The sequence below is a fragment of the Natator depressus genome, chromosome 12 (assembly GCF_965152275.1).
Source record: "Natator depressus isolate rNatDep1 chromosome 12, rNatDep2.hap1, whole genome shotgun sequence".
Lineage (NCBI taxonomy): Eukaryota > Metazoa > Chordata > Testudines > Cheloniidae > Natator > Natator depressus.
The window spans coordinates 23,637,066-23,657,624 of record NC_134245.1 but is presented as its reverse complement, the minus strand read 5'-3'; the positions used below and the strand labels follow the sequence as shown (position 1 = coordinate 23,657,624).

The 20,559-nt window shown below is 50.0% G+C and overlaps 1 protein-coding gene across 2 annotated transcripts in view; it reads left to right on the top strand.

Moving 5' to 3' along the window:
* CEP89 (centrosomal protein 89) overlaps window positions 1-20,559 on the top strand; it is a 131,477-nt gene that overhangs the window by 50,879 nt on the left and 60,039 nt on the right. The window contains exons 14-17 of one of the 2 annotated variants that reach the window (XM_074968723.1): window positions 10,458-10,543; window positions 10,817-11,019; window positions 12,906-13,073; window positions 14,611-14,752. In XM_074968723.1, coding sequence (XP_074824824.1) covers window positions 10,458-10,543; window positions 10,817-11,019; window positions 12,906-13,073; window positions 14,611-14,752 — 599 coding nt within the window. The remainder of the gene's footprint in view (window positions 1-10,457; window positions 10,544-10,816; window positions 11,020-12,905; window positions 13,074-14,610; window positions 14,753-20,559) is intronic. The other variant, XM_074968724.1, reaches the window with a different exon arrangement.

Sequence of the window (20,559 nt, the reverse complement as noted above, 5' to 3'; positions counted from 1 at the left end):
AATGGGGTGTGAGCGGGTTATTTGGATTGTAGCAGAGATAGTACTGCAGCATTATTTTAATACATGCCTAAAAGCACCATTGAGTCAAAATAATATAGTTGCAATCAATATCAAAGTTATTTCCCTTGCAGACATTGTGTAATACATATCATCTTGAACCAAAACCTATCAATCAGAAGTCACTTTCTCTACTGGAAATAGCGACCAGAAGTGTAAAATAATGTTAAACCTCCAAAGTATGTTTTGTTAGTAATTTTAGAATGCTTTTAGCTTTATGTAGTATTAAATATGTTAAACCATATGATCTTATTTAAATATTGTATAAGATAAATCATTTGAAGTCAGTGTGATTTTATTTTCTGTTTTGTAGGTAATGTTCATACAATAGTTAATTATCTCAAAAATAATATTCATGCTACTAATTTTTATAACCTACCTTGCTTAAAATTTCATGACAAAAGACATCTTTTACAGTGAGGAATCAAGCCTACAATGTACACAGTTTAATTCAGATTTGTACTCCTTAATTGGTGGTTGATTTCAGAACATTAATTACATACAAGGAAGAAAAAGTGTAGGGGGGGAAGATTCTAGATAAAGAATCATTCTACTACTTGTGCTGTGTTATTATACCAGCAAAATCCTATGAACATTTAGAAACTTTTAACAGGATCTAAAGGGAAAAAAACCACCTTAATATATGTTGTAGTTTAAAACCCAAATATAGAAAGCCACACTAAGTAAAATAATTTCGAAAGTATGGAAATTCAGTTTAATGTACCCTGAAAAATCTTAACTGTGTCCCACAAATCCTACATTTTCTTTTGAAGGTATGATTGCAAAAATGTGACAAGTATCCTAGTATAGTAGCTATTTGCCATGTATAACACCACATACCTTGGATGTGTCACTGAGATTCTTTGAACCTAGGAAGAAATCTTATAGGTGAACACAGATGACCATGTAATTTACCTGAGGATATTAAAGGATATTCGTTTTTGACTATGTACATTTTAAGCCACACCTACCTCTTACATTGTAGGGTATACATTACTGAAGTTAGAGGTCATATAGGTGTTCCTCCCTTGACTTCTTAGAGAGCTATGAGAGAAGTAAAATCCTCAAGTCCCTTGGCTTCTGTGCTTTAGTTGAATTGGCTTTTGGAAATCCGCAGTCTTGGGAAGTTTCTGTGTGTACTGGGACCATTGAAGAGGTCTTAACTTATGGGCTGCAGTACAAACTCTATAAAATCTGCACCTGGCATATGAAACTTAATGAAGTCTGCATCAGGGCCCATGCAGAGTTTGGAACTCCACAGGGCTGCTAATATTCATGGCAAGTGTTTTAAATTAAAAAAAAAAAAAAAAAACCATTCATTCCGTAACTCAAAGCTACTAAAAAAGGCACCAGTCCTCACCAAGACCAACAGATTCAAACTAATTTGAAGTTTCTAGGCCAAACTGTTCTGGGGTTGTGACGAGCCAAAATACATCAAGAAAAATCCAAGAAGTGAACAACTTCTATATATATATATAGACAAAGTTCCTCCTCTGCCTTGGTGGGTCCTGCACTTATTGGTGGATTTTCTCGCCTCAGAGGTTCATGGCAGCCCTCAGTTTGGCCATTTTCATGGCTCAAATCTGCTCAGACTCAGTTAGCCTCATCACTGGCCAGCATGGGGAAAAGAAGAAGAACAATCCCCGCAGTCTCTGGTGATCCACTTAGTGGATCGGGGAACAGGCCAGAGACCTTCCCCTCTGGTAGAACCCACAGTCCAGTTCAACTCCTCCGGTATCAAATAGGGAATTGGGGGGATGGGGGGAATCCAGGCCTGCCCTCTACTCTGGGTTCCAGCCCAGGGCCCTGTGGATTGCAGCTGTCTACAGTGACTCCTGTAACAACTGCGTGACAACTACAACTCCCTGGGCTACTTCCCCATGGCCTCCTCCCAACACCTTCTTTATTCTCACCACAGGACCTTCCTCCTGATGTCTGATAATACTTGTACTTCTCAGTCTTCCAGTAGTACGCCTTCTCACTCTCAGCTTCTTGTGCCTCTACTCCCAGCTCCTCGCACACGCACCACAAACTGAAGTGAGTGCCTTTTTAAACCCAGGTGCCCTGATTAGCCTGTCTTAATTTATTCTAGCAGCTTCTTGATAGGCTGATTAGAACACCTACATCTGCCTTAATTGTGTCCAGAAGGTTCCTGATTGTTCTGGAACCTTCCCTGTTACCTTACCCAGAGAAAAGGGACCTACTTAACCTGGGGCTAATATATCTGCCTTCTGTCACTCTCCTGTAGCCGTCTGGCATGGAGGGAGAAGGAGGGAGAGGGCTGCTGCTGGTACTGCTATTGTTAGGCCCTGGGCTCTCCCTGCTGCTGTTGCTGCTCCAGCTGCTCCCCTGGCTGGGCCATACACTACCCCCTCCTTCTCTGCTACCTGGTTGCTGGCCAGCTGCTGGAACCCCCCACCCTCGGGTGCTGCTGCCGCTCCAACTACAGCCCCTAGGGGGGGCCTGTTGGCCTGCTCCCCAGAAGTGGGGAGTGAGGGACCCCAGCTCCAGTCGTTGCTACTGTGGACAACACCAACACCACCACCACCTGAGAGGAGTCCTTTCTGCCTGCCTGGACCACCACCTAGAGTTCCTGGAGCTGCTGCTGCAGAGTTTACTGCCTGGAGCTGCCGAAGCCCCGAGGAGGAGACGAAGAGGACCGTCTATTAGTGGGGGAGCATCTAGAGACTTTGCAGACCACTGTGGATGGGGTCTTAAGACTGAGTAACTTTTTAACTGTGCTCTTGTGGTGGGGGTCGTGACTGTGTTTGTAGGGACACGGGGTGTGGCATGGAGCTGCCCCCCGATCCATCTGTGTCCCCCCCAACCCCCACCACTACCCCCTCCACCACCCCCACTGGCTGTTTACCATCTGCCTCAGCTCCTGCCTCTGGATTGAGCTGATTGCTTGGCTTGCCACGCCCTGATTCCACCATTTGGGCCAGAAGCAGCAGCCAGCCTAAACAGACTTTGTGCAAGCGCACATGGGCGCACGTGCCCTCCTCCCGCCCTGGACTGCCCACCCCACAGCTTTCCCTTTGCTACCTGCCCCATTTGCCACTTGCAGCCTTTTGCCCCAGCCCCCCCTACTAGCTTCAGTTTGTTTGCCTGTCCCACCTGTTTCCCTCTGCAGCCTTTGTTTGTTTGCCCCGCCCCAGCCTCTGAAGCTAACCCTTTGGTTTCCCTCCCCTAACTCCAGCCTGCTTAGCCCCTTGCTCAGTGTGCCCATGCCCCCTCCCATGCGCTTGTGCCACTCCCCATTTTAGTTTAAACCCTCTTCACTGCACCCCCAATGTTGTTGTATCCCCCCACCCCTAGTGCAGCTAGAGGAGCTGGAATTCCACCCCGTCTTGGCGACTGACCCCCTAACCCCTGCTTTGTCCCCCCCATCCAGCCCACCCCTTTTGGCACCCTCCTCCCCTGCCTGCAGCCTAGCGGGGAGGAGTGGTCGACCTGCTTCCCCTTTCTCCTCCTCCTTCTGGTGTCTCCCCTTCCCTCCCCGCTCATGATGGTGGAGAACGAGACGGGTGGGACCCCTCCAGCAGCCCCAGCTGCCCCTCCCCCGCCTGCCCCTCCATCAACCTCCCAAGCCTCTACTGAACCACCTGCCACCACCCCTCCTGGAGCGCCAGCAGCAGCGGGCACCAGGGTGACCTCTGCTGCTGCCACGACTCTCACCCCTCAGATTCTGGGGGAGCACCCCCAGCTAGCGGAAAGGGCCAGGATAAGAAGAAGGGGAAGGGCCCCGCTAAAAAGACCAGGCCCTCCATGGCAGGGGCTGCCCCCACTGCCGTGGCCCCAGCACCAGCCGCGGCGTCCCTCTCCGCTGTTCCCTCCACCAGCCCCCAGGGCATACGCCCAGGTGGCGGCAGCCCCCCCCCGCCTGCCACTATGTTATCTCTCCCGCCCACCACCTCCGCTACCATCTGTAGCAGCCGGGGCCCCTTTCCCACCATAACCAGGAAGTACGGCGTCCGTTGCCTCCTGGTGCCTGCCTTGCCCCGTGTGGAGACCTACATGCGGGCATTGGCAAGGGTGGTGGGGCCCACGGCCATTGTGGCGGCCTCCAAAATGTATGGCAAGGTCATCATCTTAGCATCGGAGGCCGCCGCCCAGGAGGCGGTGGAGAAGGGCCTGGCAGTGGGGGGGCGTTTGTCCCCCTGGAGCCGCTAGAGGACCTGGGTGTCCGCCTGGTCCTGTCCTCTGTCCCTCCCTTTCTTCCCAATGCCGCCCTGTTACCCGCCCTCTCCACCCTGGGGAAACCCATCTCTGTCATCAGCCCCCTCCCATTGGGCTGCAAAGACCCCGCCCTTCGTCACGTCCTCTCATTCCGCCGGCAAGTGCAGCTTCAACTGCTGCCAGCGGCGTGTGACGGAGAGGCGCTCGAGGGGTCCTTCCTGGTCCCCTACCAGGGGGCCCATTACCGGTTGCACTACTCCACAGGGGAGGCCCGGTGCTACCTCTGCTGGCCGATGGGGCACTTCCGGATGGACTGCCCCTTGGCCCGGCAAGGAGGGGCATCCGGGACCCCCGAGCCCCAGCAGGGCGCTGGCCCCGTCATCGCCGGCACCCCTGGCTGCCCGGCGCCCAAAGCCACCCCTCCTCCTTCCCAGTCCACCACTGCTCCTGCTCAGGCCCAAGGGGCACCTCCCCCACTATGCCCAGATGAGCGGGAGAGCCCCACCCCCGCTGCATGCAATTTGGCGGGGCCTGTGGAGGAGGGTGCGGCAGGGACACCGCCGGGCATGGGAGAGGGCCCGACCCAAGGGGAATCTTCCCTCCCTCGTGCTGCCCCACTGTTACACCCCCCCCCCCCGAGTCCCTGAGCCATCGCCTCTACCCCCTGACATGATCCCTGCTAGCCAGCCCCCGGATGATGCCGTGGAGGGCTGGGCCCTAGTACAGGGGAAGCGGGGCAAGCGGAAGGCTTGAGCTCCGCTCCTCCCATCTGATGCGGAGGCCCCCCCGGAAGACCAGGAAGGGGGGCACCGATGCCGAGCCTTCCGCTTTGCCCACGGGTGTATTCCATCCACGGTGCTGGCTGGGGAAGACATGGCAGCTCTGGAAGGCAGTATCTCCCCTCTGCGGGAGTCCCTCCCCTCCGAGGGAGCCCCTCCTGCCCTGGTACCATCTGAAGCCTCTGTGAGCCCCGAGGCAACCGTCGCGTCAGGTGCCGGCAGAGAGAACCCCGGGGTGGCGGAAAGCGATCTCCCATCCATATACGAGGAGATTGAGGCCCTAGGTCTGATCCCGGTCACCCAGGGGGAGGACGACCCTATGCCAGCAGGCCTCGATCTGGGTGACTTCACTCCAGCCCCCCTTTCCCCATGCTCCCTCCCCTTAACCGTTGCTTCCGCTCCCACCACCAAGGAGCCCCTGGACTCCTCCATCAACCTGGCCGCAGATGGCACCCCGCTGACGGCCACGGAGCCTGTTGAGGCGACGGCCAGTGCTATGCAGCTGGGACCGGAGCCATTAGGGGCACCCCTCGTTGGTGTGGAGCAATTGACCTCCTTCCCAGGTCGGGGCCCTACAGAAGATAGTCCACCTCCTGATGCCGTGGCTGCCAAACCCACCATAGAGCCTGCGCCCGGCATCGCTGAGAGCCCCTCCCCACCCTCTTAACCCTTGAGCCTGATCGGGAGATGTCACCATCCAGCTGCTTGGCTTCTGAAGTCCAGAATCTTGCCTCTGCCCCTAACCCTGTCCCTATCCCGTTCACCTCCCGCAATGTTATTGCTGCCCCTGAGGCTGTCTCCTTCCCTTTTCCAGTAGATGACCCCCAGGGAGCGGCCTTTGTGTTTCCCTGTCCCGACCCACTAGGGGCTGCTATCCTCCCTTCACCACCCCCTATTGCCCCAGGGTTCGAGGCGGGCCTAGTGGCGCCAGTCCATCAGGCGCCCCGTTGGGGGTCTACACCCTGTCTGCCTGTCTCGGTGGGCCACAGGGCTGTACCAAGGGTCCCGTCAGGGAATAACCAGGAGACTGTAACCCCACCCCCCCATGCACTGCGAGAGGAGTTGCAGGAGTTTTTAAAAGACGTCAGTGGCTCCCGCAACAAGGTACAGCTTGCTCTCCAGCGATGGGGGGACTTTCATCAAATCCTCTGGGCCGCGAGGGCCCTCATGGGGGAGTGTAAAAAGACCGGGAAGCAGGCTGCCGCGGCCTACCAGCAGGTCCGCCTCTTCCGTGACTCCTTACTCACTTATGGGGTAGGTCACGGACTGTTGCACGGCCCGTCGGGAGCTGCAAGCATCCCTGCCGGTAAGGATCCCCCCCAGCCCTCCTCTTGGCACCTCTCACCATTGCAACATTGAACACTCGGGGCTGTAGGATGGATCTCCGCAGGTCCCAGGTGCTCTCCTTCCTTCGAGAGGGGGGTACTCTGTGGTTCCGGCAGGAGACCCATATGGATCCGACCCCCGAAGACAGCTGGCAGCTGGATTGGGGGGACAGGGTCTACTTTAGCCATCTCACAGTTCGTACGTCTGGAGTGGCGACCCTGTTCTCCCCCAACCTACAGCTCGAGGTGCTGGGGGTCGCTGAGGGTGTGCCGGAGCGCCTGCTGCACCTCTGGGTCCGTATGGAGGGGCTCATGGTCAACCTCATTAACATCTATGCCCCATCGGGCCCGGAGCGGTTGCAATTTTATCAGCAGGCATCTGCCTTCCTCGGCACCTTGGATCCTCATGAGTGCCTGGTCCTGGGTGGGGACTTCAACAACACCCTTGAGGAGGGGGACCGAGCAGTGCCCGGCCGCAGCAGATGTCCTCCGGGAGATAGTCGAACACCACTCCCTAGTGGACGTCTGGTGCAACCACCACCCGGGTGACATTTCCACGTTCACCTTTGTCCGGGTGGAGGCCCATCGGTTGCACCACTCCCGGTTGGACCGCATTTATTTATCACGTTTCCACCTTTCATGAGCCCACTCCTCCAGCATCCGGCCGGCCCCATTTTCTGACCATTATTTAGCCACCGTGACGGCCTCCCTCTGCGCGGAGAGGCCGGGGCCGGCCTATTGGCATTTCAACAACAGCTTGTTAGAGGATGTGGGCTTCGTGACGTCCTTCCGGGAGTTCTGGTTGGCCTGGCGAGGGCAGCGGCGTGCCTTTCCCTCGGCGCGGCGCTGGTGGGACCTGGGGAAGGTGCGCGCCCAGCTCTTCTGCTGTGACTACACCTGGGGCGCCAGCCGACAGAGGGATGCGGCGATAGAGCAGTTGGAACAGGAGGTCTTAGAGCTGGAGAGGCGTCTGGCCACCAGCTCCGAAGATCTGCCCCTCTGCGGAGTGTGCTGGGAGAAGCGGGAGGAGCTCCGGGCCCTCGAGGACCATCGGCCCCAGGGTGCCTTTGTTCGATCCCACATCCGCCTCCTTCTGGAGTTGGATCGCGGCTCCCGCTTCTTCTACACCCTGTAGAAAAGGAGGGAGGCCAGGAAAAACGTCACCTGCCTTCTGGCAGAAGATGGCACCCCCCTCACGGATCCGGTGGAGATGTGCAGGAGGGCGAGAGCCTTCTACGCAAGCCTTTTCTCCCCGGATCCGACCGATCCTAACTCTTGCAGAGTGCTTTGGGAGGAGCTCCCTATGGTCAGCGCGGGCGGCCGAGACCGGCTCGAGCTGCCTCTCACTCTGGCAGAGTTCTCGGAAGCCCCCCCGTCGCATGCCCACCAATAAATCTCCGGGTATGGACGGAATGACTGTGGAGTTTTACCGCGTGTTCTGGGACGTCCTCGGCCCAGACCTAGTCACCGTCTGGGCTGAGTCTTTGCAGAGCGGGGTCCTCCCTCTTTCGTGCAGGCGAGCTGTGCTCGCCTTATTGCAGAAGAAGGGGGACCTCCGCGATTTACGAAATTGGCGTCCCGTCTCGCTCCTCAGCATGGACTACAAAATCGTGGCAAAAGCAATCTCGCTGCGGCTAAGGTCTGTGCTGGCGGACGTGGTCCACCCAGACCAGACCTACACAGTCCCGGGTCGCATATCGACCTATATCTAGTCGGGGACCTTTTGGAACTCGGGTGTAGGGATGGTCTGTCGTTCGCCTTCCTGTCCTTGGATTAAGAGAAGGCGTTCAACAGGGTGGATCACGGGTATCTCCTGAGCAGTCTGCAAGCGTTTGGCTTCGGACCCCAGTTTGTGGGTTTTCTCCGGGCGGTGTACGCCTCTGCAGAGTGTCTGGTCAGGCTCAACTGGACCCTGACCGAACCGGTCAGCTTCGGGCGAGGAGTACGGCAGGGGTGCCCCCTCTCGGGCCAGCTGTACGTTCTGGCGATCGAGCCCTTCCTCTGTCTCCTCCGAAGGAGGTTGACGGGGTTGGTGCTGCGGGAGCCGGAGCTGCGGCTGGTCCTGTTGGCGTACGCTGATGACGTGCTCCTCGTGGTCCAGGACCCGGGTGACTTGGCGTGGGTGGAGGCTTGCCAGGCCATCTATTCGGCAGCCTCCTCCGCCCGGGTCAACTGGGTCAAGAGCTCTGGCCTGGTGGTCGGGGACAGCTGTCAGGCGAGCTCCCTCCCACCCACGCTTCAGGCCATCCGGTGGAGTGCGGGTCCGCTGCTCTATCTCGGCGTTTACCTTTCTGCCACGCATCCCTCTCCGCCGGAGAACTGGCACAATTTAGAGGACGGGGTGATAGAGTGGCTCTGGAAATGGACAGGACTACTCCGGTGCCTCTCCCTTCGAGGGAGAGCGCTGGTGCTTAATCAACTAGTCCTGTCAATGCTCTGTTACTGGCTCAACACTCTGGTCCCGGCCCCGGGTTTCCTAGCCACCCTCCGGACATGGATTCTGGAGTTCTTTTGGTCAGGACTGCACTGGGTCCTTGCATGGGTTCTTCATCTACCCCTGGAGGAGGGAGAGCAGGGCCTGAAATGTCTGCACACTCAGGTCCATGTCTTCCGCCTCCAGGCCCTGCAGAGGCTCCTTTATGGTGCAGGTAGTCCGGCTTGGAGCATACTGGCGCATGCCTTCCTGCGCCGTTTCCGAGGGCTCCGATATGACCGGCAGCTCCTTTATCTCCATCCGAGAGGTCTTCCGCGAGACCTCTCTGGGCTGCCGGTCTTCTACCAGGACCTCCTCCGGACCTGGAAACTGTTTTCAACGACCAGGTCCGTGGCGGCCACCGAGGGGGCAGATCTCCACGCGGAGCCCCTGCTACACAACCCCCAGCTTTGCGTGCAGGTGGCGGAGTCCCCCTGAGTGCGCCAGAGGTTGGTCCTGGCAGAAGTCACAAGAGTCGGAGACCTCCTGGACTACGACCAGGGAGACTGGCTGGATCCCCTGACGCTCGCTCAGTGCATGGGGCTCTCCAAATCCTGCACTCCCCGGCGCGCACTTCAGGAGGTGAAGGCCGCTTTGCCACCCGCTGCTCGAGTTTACCTCGACAGGGTCCTGCACGAGGGCGCGCCCCACCCACCCTCTACCCCAGGCCAGCCGGACCTTTTAATTGGGCCCCTGCCCCGTGGACCCAACCGACACCCTCACCCCTTCACTGTGAGCCGGCTGCACGAGCTGCAGCCGGTCTGTTTCCAAACTGCGCCAAGGAAACATCTATACACGCTCGTGCTCCACACCCTACACTCCCTCACCCTGGTGTCCCGCCCCGATACAAAATGGCGGGACCTCCTGCCACCTTTGGAGGGTGTGGAGCCCCGGTGGGCCAGCCTATATTCCACCTTGGTCCCGAGGCCCACTGGGGATATCAGTTGGCGGCTCCTTTACAGAGCCGTGAGCACTGGCGTGTTCTTGGCCCGGTTCACCTCTGTCCCAGACACCTGCCCCTTTTGCGGCGTGAGGGAAAGCCTGGCACACATATCTGGAGTGTGCCAGGTTGCAGCCCCTATTCCAGCTCCTCACAAATATTTTATTATGTTTTTGGTTGCATTTCTCCCCTCACCTTCTTATTTATGCACTCCCTATCTGTGGCCCCACAAAGTCACGGGATCTCCTGGTCAACCTTCTCTTGGCCCTAGCTAAAATGGCCATCTATAAAACCAGAGTGAGGAGGTTGGCCGATGGAGTCTCCTGTGACTGTGGGGCCTATTTCCGATCCTTGGTCCGTTCACGTATCCGGGCAGAGTTCCTCTGGGCGGCGTCCACGGACTCCCTTGACGCCTTCGAGGATCAGTGGGCGCTGTCCGGGGTTCTCTGCTCGGTGTCCCCGTCCAGTTCCCTTAGTTTGACCCTTTGACCACACTCCTGTCCCTGTTATTTCATTAGTTGTCCCCCGGATTTATTTGGTGTCCAGGTCCTGTGGATCCCCCTCTTAGGCTGTGGGGGGATCCTTTAACAGTGGATGGGCTTTGCCCGCCCACTTCCCGGATCCCAATAGGGTCACTCTCTCCTGTAGCCATCTGGCCCGACCCTGTCACAATACTCACTCACTCACTCTCATCTTCCAAACAGTTCTCCAGTTTGCCCCAGATCTTCCAGGAAACAACCAACCAACTCCTCCTCTGCCCTGGCATAAGAACATACCCATGAAATTTCAGGTGGGTTGGTTGAGGTTTACTTTTGGCCAAGTCAGAAGTTAGTGAAACTCAGGCTTATAACATAAGGATTTTCTCTTTATATTAACTGTGGATAAGACTAGCATCTCGATAAACTGCTTGACAGATAGCAGGAGCCATAGCATAAAAGTGCAATACTTAATTTGACAAGCCAAGTCAAGTTGGCACAGGGCTTAATGCAACTATGAAATAATGTCCTATTGTTTTAATTATAATTTTGACTTGATTAGTGAATTAGTTCTGTTGTGTCAACAGTTTTTTTCCCCCCCCCATGAAGTTTCGAAATTGACCAAACAGCTAATGGTTTTGGAAGCTAAGAAACAGAGCCAGGAAGAGGAGATATCAGAGAATCAGAAGCAGCTGAAGTCTTTATGCTCCACATGTGAAGAACTGAAAGCCAATCTTAATGGCAGAGTAACAGCAGAGGAGCATGTTGCTTTGGTAAATGCATTAAGAAGGTATGGGTCTACATATTGTATACAGACAAGTGGTGTGAAAGGCCCCAATCCTGCAAAGTACCCATACAGATCCCTTTGCCGCACCAGGACCCAATCACCAGTGTTCTTTTCCATCACGATCCAGATGTTGTTAAGGTAGCTGGCAGAGTACAAAGAAGGCGGAGCAATACTATTTTAGAAAACTGTTAACTTAATTTTTTAGATGGATAAAAACAGGGGGGAAATTTTGGTTCCATTGAAATCAATGGGCATTTTGCCATTCAGTTCATAGAGCCAGGATTTCACCCATAGTTTATATGCTGTTTTATCTAGGTATAAATAAAAACAAAAACAAAAAATGCACCTTAGCCAAACAAAAAACATTTCCCCCAAGGGTAAACATTTAAAAATGATATTTTTAGAAAACAAATGTCATTACCTGTAACATTATAGACAATTAAAACTGAATTTAAAAATCCTAATGTATTTTTCACTATTCCCATTGCTTGATTACATTTTAAAAATTCACTTAGGTTCTCATGCCATAGCACAAAGATGCAAAGTTTGCATTGTAAATACTGGAGTCTTTTTGTTATAAGAAAACTGCTTTATTGGAAATAAGATAGGAAAACAGCTTCTAAGGTTAATACAAATGTTAATATGAACTATTTCTGAATTGTTTTCAATTTTTTGTTCCCTTCTTTGGTAGCAAATGTATAAAATATACTCAGATCCTAAACTGAAAACACTATTGTTCTCCATTCTCCACAATTTCAAGTATGAGAGATTAGGACAAACTACTAAGCAATGCCAAGCACTACAGTACAACGGATTGGGAAAAACAAATCTGATATGTCAATTAAATGTCCATCCTCATTTATAAAATCTTGAAAATCTAGCAAGATACCACATAAAGAATAAACAAAAGTTGACAATAAACATGTCATGCCCAACAGTCTATAATATTTCAGGAGCCAACCCTTACTCCAGGGGAAAGATACAGATAAACTGAAAAAGTCCTAGGAGCACATCACTTTGATAAATCCAGTCTGTTCAAACAACATGTCTGAATCAAACAAGCCTCTGGTGAAAAGTAAAAGGCTTTTACTTTTTTCCTCTGGTGCAGAAACATTACTTCTCTTTCCATTCACTAAGATTTAGTTTTTCATAATAAAAATGAAATATATCAGAACCTTAAACTACACGACAGTGAAGGAATTTAAAGTGAATTATAGTTAACTAACATCAGTGTGTTTTAAATTTATGTATCTCAGTTTCTTATAAAAATGCATGCTAAGCTATTTTAATGAACCAAGAACTGTTTTACTACCTCCTGCCTCCACCATGAAAATATGTTCTTTGCTTGATGGCTTGTGATATTTTATGGCATGATTTGAGTTTTAAAGGACATATTTAAGAGAGAATGTTAACTTTCAACCTCAGGTTGTCTAGAACTTAATTTATTACGTTTTATGACATTCAGCTGAGTTATTTTCGCTCAAGACTAGGTGTGAGGGAAATGTATTAATCTCTTGGCATAGCACGTTTTTACCTTTGTGAGTAATCCATTGACACGCTTTCTGCACTGCTGGTCATGCAGTTTTAGTGGTGGTTATTTGAGTTACCAGTAAAACCAAATACCAAGAAAAGGATACATTTTGACTATATAGCATACATAGAAATCCAATTTAGAGCAGGGTTGCCAGTACACCTCTTTTCATTGAATAATTGTATTGGCATTATGCTTTGTTGGCCATTTGACTTATAGCACAGTTTTTAACATCTGTATCTTTGACACCTAAGTAAAACGTAAGCTAAAACAATAATATACTGTCAAATATGTAACTTGTCCATTTTCTTAGTGAAGTAGATCTTTGATACCCATTTTATATTGTCTTTTTCTGCAGTCAGTTGCAACAGGAACAGGAAAAGCAAAGTGCTGAGCTGGAAGATCTAATGGAAAGACTAGCATCATTGCAAGCACAGAAACAGAGCCTACTCTTAGAGAAAAATGACCTAGTTGCTGACAACAAGATCCTGGAAGAAGAGCTGAAAATGGCACAAAAGACAAATAGGTTTATCTATTTCCTTTTCTGCTTCAGTTGGATATCTCCTTCCACCGACACTAACATTTTAAAAAGAAAGTAATATCTCACTGAAAAAATATTCTTGGCCCACAACCCCTACAGCCCACTCCAGACACATGAAGTCTTATTGCTGCTAATTAAGTATATTCTCTAAAATTTGTGTGCCTTTCCAGTGAAATATGATTTAACTTCTGTATTACCTATAGAGGCCTGACGTTTAATATGTTAGTCAAATAATTGTAATATATAATTTTCACGCACAATTATCATGACTGCACTGAGAAAATGCATGTGAAAAGTATAATTAGCCAATTATCTGATTCAGGTAAGCAATCACAGTAATTGTAGGCATATCGTGAAGCTAGAAATTAAGCCCAATATTCAAACATTGCACAAGAAAAAAGGAATATTGTCATAGAATTTAAGTACCTACTGCAGTGTAGCATGTATTATGCAGAACTATGAAAAAAATAACAAAAGTATATGTGTGTCGTCAACTTATAGTAGACTACTGTGGCTGACTGTATGTAATGGACTGGACAGAATGTCAGAGAACGTAGGAAAATAAAATCTCCAAGATGTGAACAAATGAATTTAGGAAAAATATGCAAGACAAAGTATGGGTCAGATTTGCTGGGTCAAATGCCATGATGCTTTTTGCAAGCACAACAGAACATGCAAAAGTATAATCTGAATATTATTATTTTGAAATGTTGATTTTTTTTTTTTGAACCATCAGCTAAAAAAAGTGCTGTAATTATTAGAACGCTAGAATACCCTTGTATTGCATGGTGTGCAGCATGAATTTCTAGCTATCATGGATCACAAGACATTTCTTGGAATGATTATTTGTTATGATCACCTGCTCCATCAAATCAGGAAAGAATACAAGGTGGTCACAGGCCATGGTGCTTGCGGTATCCTTGGATTCCTGAGCCAGTTCATATCTGAAAAAATATTTGATTTTTTTTTTAGGTCTTTGATAAAAGTAGATAAATTGTCAGATTGCATATGATGAGTTAATGAATAATAAAGCCTGGTAAATTATTCAGTGTTATGAAAGAGTTTATTGCTCCATGCTCAACAAACTTCTTTTGTATGATACCCATGAGATAAAGCTATTTCAGTGAACAAGAATTTTTTAAAATATTTATAATACCTGGAGCATCTTTTTATATCCATGTAGTATGTAAGAAAGTTTTCACTGTATTTGCTAATCATTCAGATAGTTCAGTAGTACTCATTGCTTGAAACAAAACAGCCAAAAATTAGAGGATAAAGAGGTTTGGTCTTCCTGTAAACTGACAAAGAGGATGTAAGATGTTTTTCTAATGTACTAAGGTTAGATTGACCTTTTATATTTAAAATCATCTTGTTTCAGAATCTTTCCTTACATGTGATTTGACTCATAAGACAGTACAGTTTAAAAGCTAATGTATGCACAAAAACAATGTTTTTAAATTGTTATACAGTAATTTAGTGCTTAAAAATAAGATTTTCCTGTTTTTATCTTTATATTTTGTAGGAGATCACAGAAGAAAATAGGTCTTCTGAAACAGCAGTTGGGAGAAGCAATGGAAAAGGAAGTGGCAGCTCATCAGTACTTAGCAAATCTTATTAGCTTGGCAGAGAATATAAGTCAGGAACGTGACCATCTTATACATTTGGTAAGTTCTTGAGGGGTATTTCATATTTCCTTATTTTATTATGAAAAAAGAAAGCAACTAACAATGAGGATTAATATTTCAAAATGTAATGGTTTAGATCAGTGGTCACCAACCTGTCAATCGCGATTGACTGGTCGATCCTAGAGACTCTCCCAATTGATCGCGATCTCCAGTGGTGTAGCGGGGCTGCCGCTAAGGCAGGCTCCCTGCCTGCCCCGGCCCCAGGCTATGCTGCTCCTGGAAGTGGCCACCATGCCCCCGGGGGGGAGGGGTGTCCATGCTCTGCTCCTGCCTGCAAGCACCTCCCCCCGCAGCTCCCATTGGCCGGGAATGGGGAACTGTGGTCAATGGGAGCTGAGGGGGCGGAGACTGCAGAGAGAGGCAGTGCATGGAGCCACGTGCCTCCCCCCCCACCCAGGGGGCAGGGGTACATTGGCCCTTTCTGGGAGCGGCGTGGGGCCGGGACAGGTAGGGAGCCTGCCTTAGCCTTGCTGTGCCATTGACCAGGAGCTGCCCGGCGGGAGGCCGCACCCCAGCCCCAAGCCCCCTCCCGGAACCAGCACCCCATACCCCCTCCTGCACTCAAAGCCCCTGTCCCAGCCCTGAGCCCGCTCTCAGAGCCAGCACCCCGAACCCCCTCCCAGAGCCAGCATTCTGCACCCCCTCCTGCAGCCCAACACTCTGCCCCAGCCCAGAGCCCCCTCCAGCACCCAAGCTCCCTCCCAGAGCTTTTACCCCTCACTCCCTGTTGCACCCCAACCCCCTGCCCCAGCTCGGAGCCCCCTCCCACACTGCGAACCCCTCGGCTCCAGCCAGAGTCCACACCCCCTCCCAAACCCCAACCCGGTGAAAGTGAGTGAGGGTGGGGGGCGAGCGAGCAATGGAGGGAGAGGGGAATGGAGTGAGTAGGGCAGGACCTCGGGGAAGGGGCGGGGTAGATCCTGGGTTGCCCTTATATTCAAAAGGTGATCTTGGGCGTAAAAAGGTTGGAGACCACTGATTTAGATATGTAAACAGATTTGAGCACCTGGATAGATAGCAAAAAAAGAGACTTTATAGATCAATGTTTAAAAGCAACTGTAATAAACCCAGGGACCATGATTAGAAATAATATAACAGACCTAATTAGTGTGAGAGTGGGAGACTGTAATAGTATACAGTTAGAGAGAGTTGAATTATTCCAGTCAAGGACCTGATGGGCCCAGTTATGTAAACTGTGCACTTGGAGATGAACCCACAAAATGTGCATGTAACTGTACATCTGCAGCATATTTGCTTGTGAAAATAGACAGTTATGCATTTCACTATCCATTTGCTTTTAAAGTAGCACAAATTTGTGCTCATTTGTATGTGCTCAGTTTAGAAAAATCAAAAAGTCATCCAAACCTCCTCTCTTCCCTCTCAATTGGATTTAGCGTGTTTTAACTTTGAGGCAGTGTTAAAGAAACTATATTTTTCAAAGAACCATCTGTGAAATTAATAAAAACTAATATGGAACTGTAGATGACCTGTGTCCAGGTGGCCTGTGTAGTCCAGCTATGGGCAAGACCCTGAAAACACTGAAAACTTGATGAGCATTAGGACTCTAATGGTCATGGAGAACCCTTGATGATTTTGATACCGAAAGTAAAGAACATAACATCAGCCGAATAAAGAGAACTAAAATGACAGTCATCCGAGCCGATTTAGTCAGTACAACTACTTTTCTATCCAAACCTAATTCCTTATTACATAGATTTCCTAATTCCTGGAAGAGATGATCAGAGATTAAAAGTAGCTGGCTCAAATTTAACCCAGGAAAAACAGGTGGTTAGTAGAAAGGGAAAAACACTATGGAACTTGTCAGTATTCTTACTTCACTGATGACTGAAGGCAGCACATCACAGATTATCTGGTGACAATTCTCAGTGTCATGCTGGACTTGTTTCTACTCCTGGATATGGAGATTGCCACAATGATAGGGAAATTAACCTTTAACCAGAGTTCTTAGAGATTGACTCTGCCCATTTACATTCACAGGATGTGCTGGCAGTGCAGCTCACACTGTTGGTGCATCCCATGAGGGGGAATGTGCAATTCCAACAAGAACACTCCCTTTCATTTTCAGTTTGGCCATGAAACTCTGCCCCCTCCGTTCAGAAATGGCCTAGCAGCCTCTGAGCTAGATTACTGCAGCAATAAAACTGACACAACCTCTGACATTGCAACACACTAGTTATGATTTGCAGCAGTGCACCTGATATGCAACAAAGACTACTGTGAATACATCATTCCTTTTGTTTCTTTAACTCCATTTACTTTACAACAGAATTAAGTTCTGATTGTACTCTAAAATGTTCTTTATGAATTGGGACCAAGATATTCTTTGAGTACTTGCTCATGTCCATTCCATGGTAGGTGTTTGCATGCCACATGCACTGTTTCTGGAGATTTTTACCTTAGTGGTATCCTTTGGGCCAGCTCTAGTGCCCTCTGGAATTGTGCGCATATGTGCTGGTGTAAGGGGTGCCATTGGCCCAGTATCCTCTCCGTTCCTTCTTACTGCTCATGACGGTTGCTGGAATGATCATTTTTGCTGTGACAAGGCTTCTTTAGCAGTGGTTGGACTCTTCTCTGTTCATAGTTATTGTAGTTAGTGTATATAGTTCTTATTGTTAATGTATATAGTAGTGTGACTAGTTAACCCGTTGTCATCAAGGGACTCTTTGCCCCAGGGTTCTCAGGCCTTCTTGTGGCAAACATGTGCCAGTGAGTGACCCACAAGTCAGCTGCTTAAAGTGTCTGGGGGAAACCCAAGTAAAGGGCAAGTGCCAGATCTGCAGGGATTTCAGACCTTGCACACAAAAAGAAGAAAAAAAGAAAGAAAAAAGAAGACTGGGACATTCAGCTGAAGGCCTTCCTCATGGAGGCTGACAGCTCTCTGACCTGTCTCAGAGCAGAGCTGCTCTGAATTGGTGCCAAGCACTTTGACATCTGTGCAAAGCACTTCCTCGGCGCCATGTTCTTTCTGGCACCGTTCTCCATTTCCGGTGCCAAGGAAGAAGCACAAGCAGCAGCGCACCTAGAGAGCGTGCTTGCTGGTGCAGAAGAGGGACAGGCAGGGAGAGGCCAGTGTGCCATTCTTCCTCCCCTGAGCCAGAGATGGCACCGTCAACTCCGCCTAGAGCATTGAGTCCAGTGTCAGACCCTCTGCTGAACCTGGAAGCTGCTGTGGTGCCAGCAGTCCGGCGGTCCCCTTGGCCCTGGAGGCTTTCCAAGTGGTGAAGAACCTCTTCTCTCTTCCAATCCCATTGACTCCAAGGGGGCACTCGCCAGCCCAGGCAACTGGAAGCGTAGGGCTCCTTCCCAGGCACTTCTGGCTCCCTCTAGGGTAAGCCTACCATGATCCTGGCAACACGGTCATGGACTCTTTGGCAGCTCACAGAATCCCAGCACTATGCGGAGGCAGAACTGGGTACGGATCCAGGATGGTCCCTGAGAGAAGACTCCTCTTCAAAGTCCTAAGGAGAATCTTTCGCTCCACCCAGGGCACATCACCAGTACCCAGCCTATGTGCCACTGGACTTTGGTGCTGGCACCTGGCCAGTAGGCCTCCGGCTGATGCAGTGGCCATACTGCAACCCTGGGGATTTCCTGCAGTGCTGGGCCCCTCCTCCCACTGCTTTTATTCGTAGAGCTCTGGAAATCTGCAGATATCAGCTTTATATCCGTGGATGATTTTTGCGGATCGGATGCAGATACAAATTTTGTATCTGTGCATGGCTCTATACGGAAACTTTGGAGAAGCAGACTATCGCTCCTTCCTACTCGGCACTGGATACTGACTCTGGATCCCAGTGCCAACATCCAGGAGATGACTACGGTGGTTGTGGTTGAAGTGGAAGAGGAAGAAGGAACCCCGCCTCTGGTGTAAGCCTCCTTCTCCCCGACAAGGCTATCGCAGGGCCCAGTAGCATGCTTCTGCAGGATGACTTCAGGGCTCATCAGGATCTTCTCAAATGGGTCATGGCAAACCTGGGTCTAGAGAGTGAAGAGCTCAAAGAGTCAGCACACAGCTTGATTGACATCCTGGATGTCAGCACCCTCCAGCATGGCCTTGCCCATCAATGAGGCGATGATGGGAGCCGTCAAAGCCCTGTGGAAAACTCCTTCTCTGTCCTCCACCTCGAAGAGGGCAGAGAAAAAGTACTATGTACTGGCGAACGGGTTCGAATACGTGGTGGTCACTGCAGCGAATGAGTGGGAAGTGCAGAGCCAGTGGAGCGCTACCCTGAAACAAAGACGCAAAGAGATTCGATCTTTTGGAGGGAAAGTTTATTCAGTGGGTAGCCTTCAGCTATGTATCGCCAACCAGCAGGCATTGCTGGGGAGATATGATTTTAATCTTTGGGACTCCTTGTGTAAATTTAAAAAGACTCACTGCCCCATGAATCGAGGCGGCAGTTTAGCCAGGACCTCCAACCAGGTGGCTCTGGATGCGGCCGACTGCGCAGCCAGGACAATGGCCTCCGCCATCACCATGAAGTGGTTCTTGGCTCCAGTGCTCCGGACTTCCAGATGAGGTCCAACAATCTGTCCAGGACCTCCCCTTTAAAGGCTGCTTTTTTTTTTTTTTTTTGGAACAGACAGACATGAGGCTGCATGTCCTGAAGGACTCAAGGGCCACCCTGCACTCCTTAGGTCTTTATACCCCATCCGCTTCCAGGAAGCAGTTCAGGCCCTAACAGTCTCCTTGGTTCTCTGCACCTCCTAAACAGGAGCCTTACAAGAGAAAAGGGAGAGGTTACAAATGGCACCAACCTCTCCCGTCCACGTCAGCCTGCCAGTCAGGGTCTCAGAAATACTCCAGCGGGCCCATGCAAGCCTTTTGAAGGTGTGCCCAAGGGCATAGTACCAGTCACCATCTCAAATCTGTCTCCCCTTTTATTTTCGGACTGTCTGTTGCTCTTCAGCCCTGCATGATAGTTCATAATTTCAGATCGTTGGGTCCTACATGTTACCTGCAACACATTAGGGCACCCCACCTTTTCCCAGTCCGTAGGGTTCCAGGCGTAACCCAGTTAATTTAAGTACCCCCACCTTTTCCAATTTTTAGGGCTGCAGGCAAAAAGCACCTACCCTTACCAATCCCTAGGGCTCAGGGTGTAACTAACCTGGTCAATTTAAGTACCTACACCCTTTCCTAATATGTAGGGCTCCAGCTGTATACTACTTCTGCAGATTTGCAGGACCTTTTACCAGTGAAAGAGTCTTACACAGTAATATACTCCATAACCTCTATTTATTGACTATCTCCAAAAACAGACTGCACACACTACACATACAGTGCTCCCCACTCCCAGAAAGACAGATGAACTTTTCTTGATGGCCAGTCAGGATCAGGTCCATCTGGGGGACTCCAGTTTCTGCACGGTGTCATTGGCAGAGTGTTGAGGTCTGGCTGCTCTGATGTTGGGGCCTGGGAACCAACTCCAGAAAACAAAGAACTGCCTTTTGGACCCCAGTTTATATAGTGAAATTTGAGTCCTGTTTAGCTATACCTTAACCAATCATTATGCAAAAATGTTACTAACCAATCCTAACATAGTGTAACAAAATTCTTTAACCAATTATATCCCACTACCCTAATTAACTTACACCTAGCAAAATTAATTATACAGTAAACAGAAACAATTAAAGAACCAGACAGAGACTATAAAGGTCAACAATAGGGAAGTGGGGACCATAATGACAAAACAATAAAGTGAGGATTTCACAACCACAACTATTGATAAGTGATTTCTTGACAGACAGAATGCTATCAAACT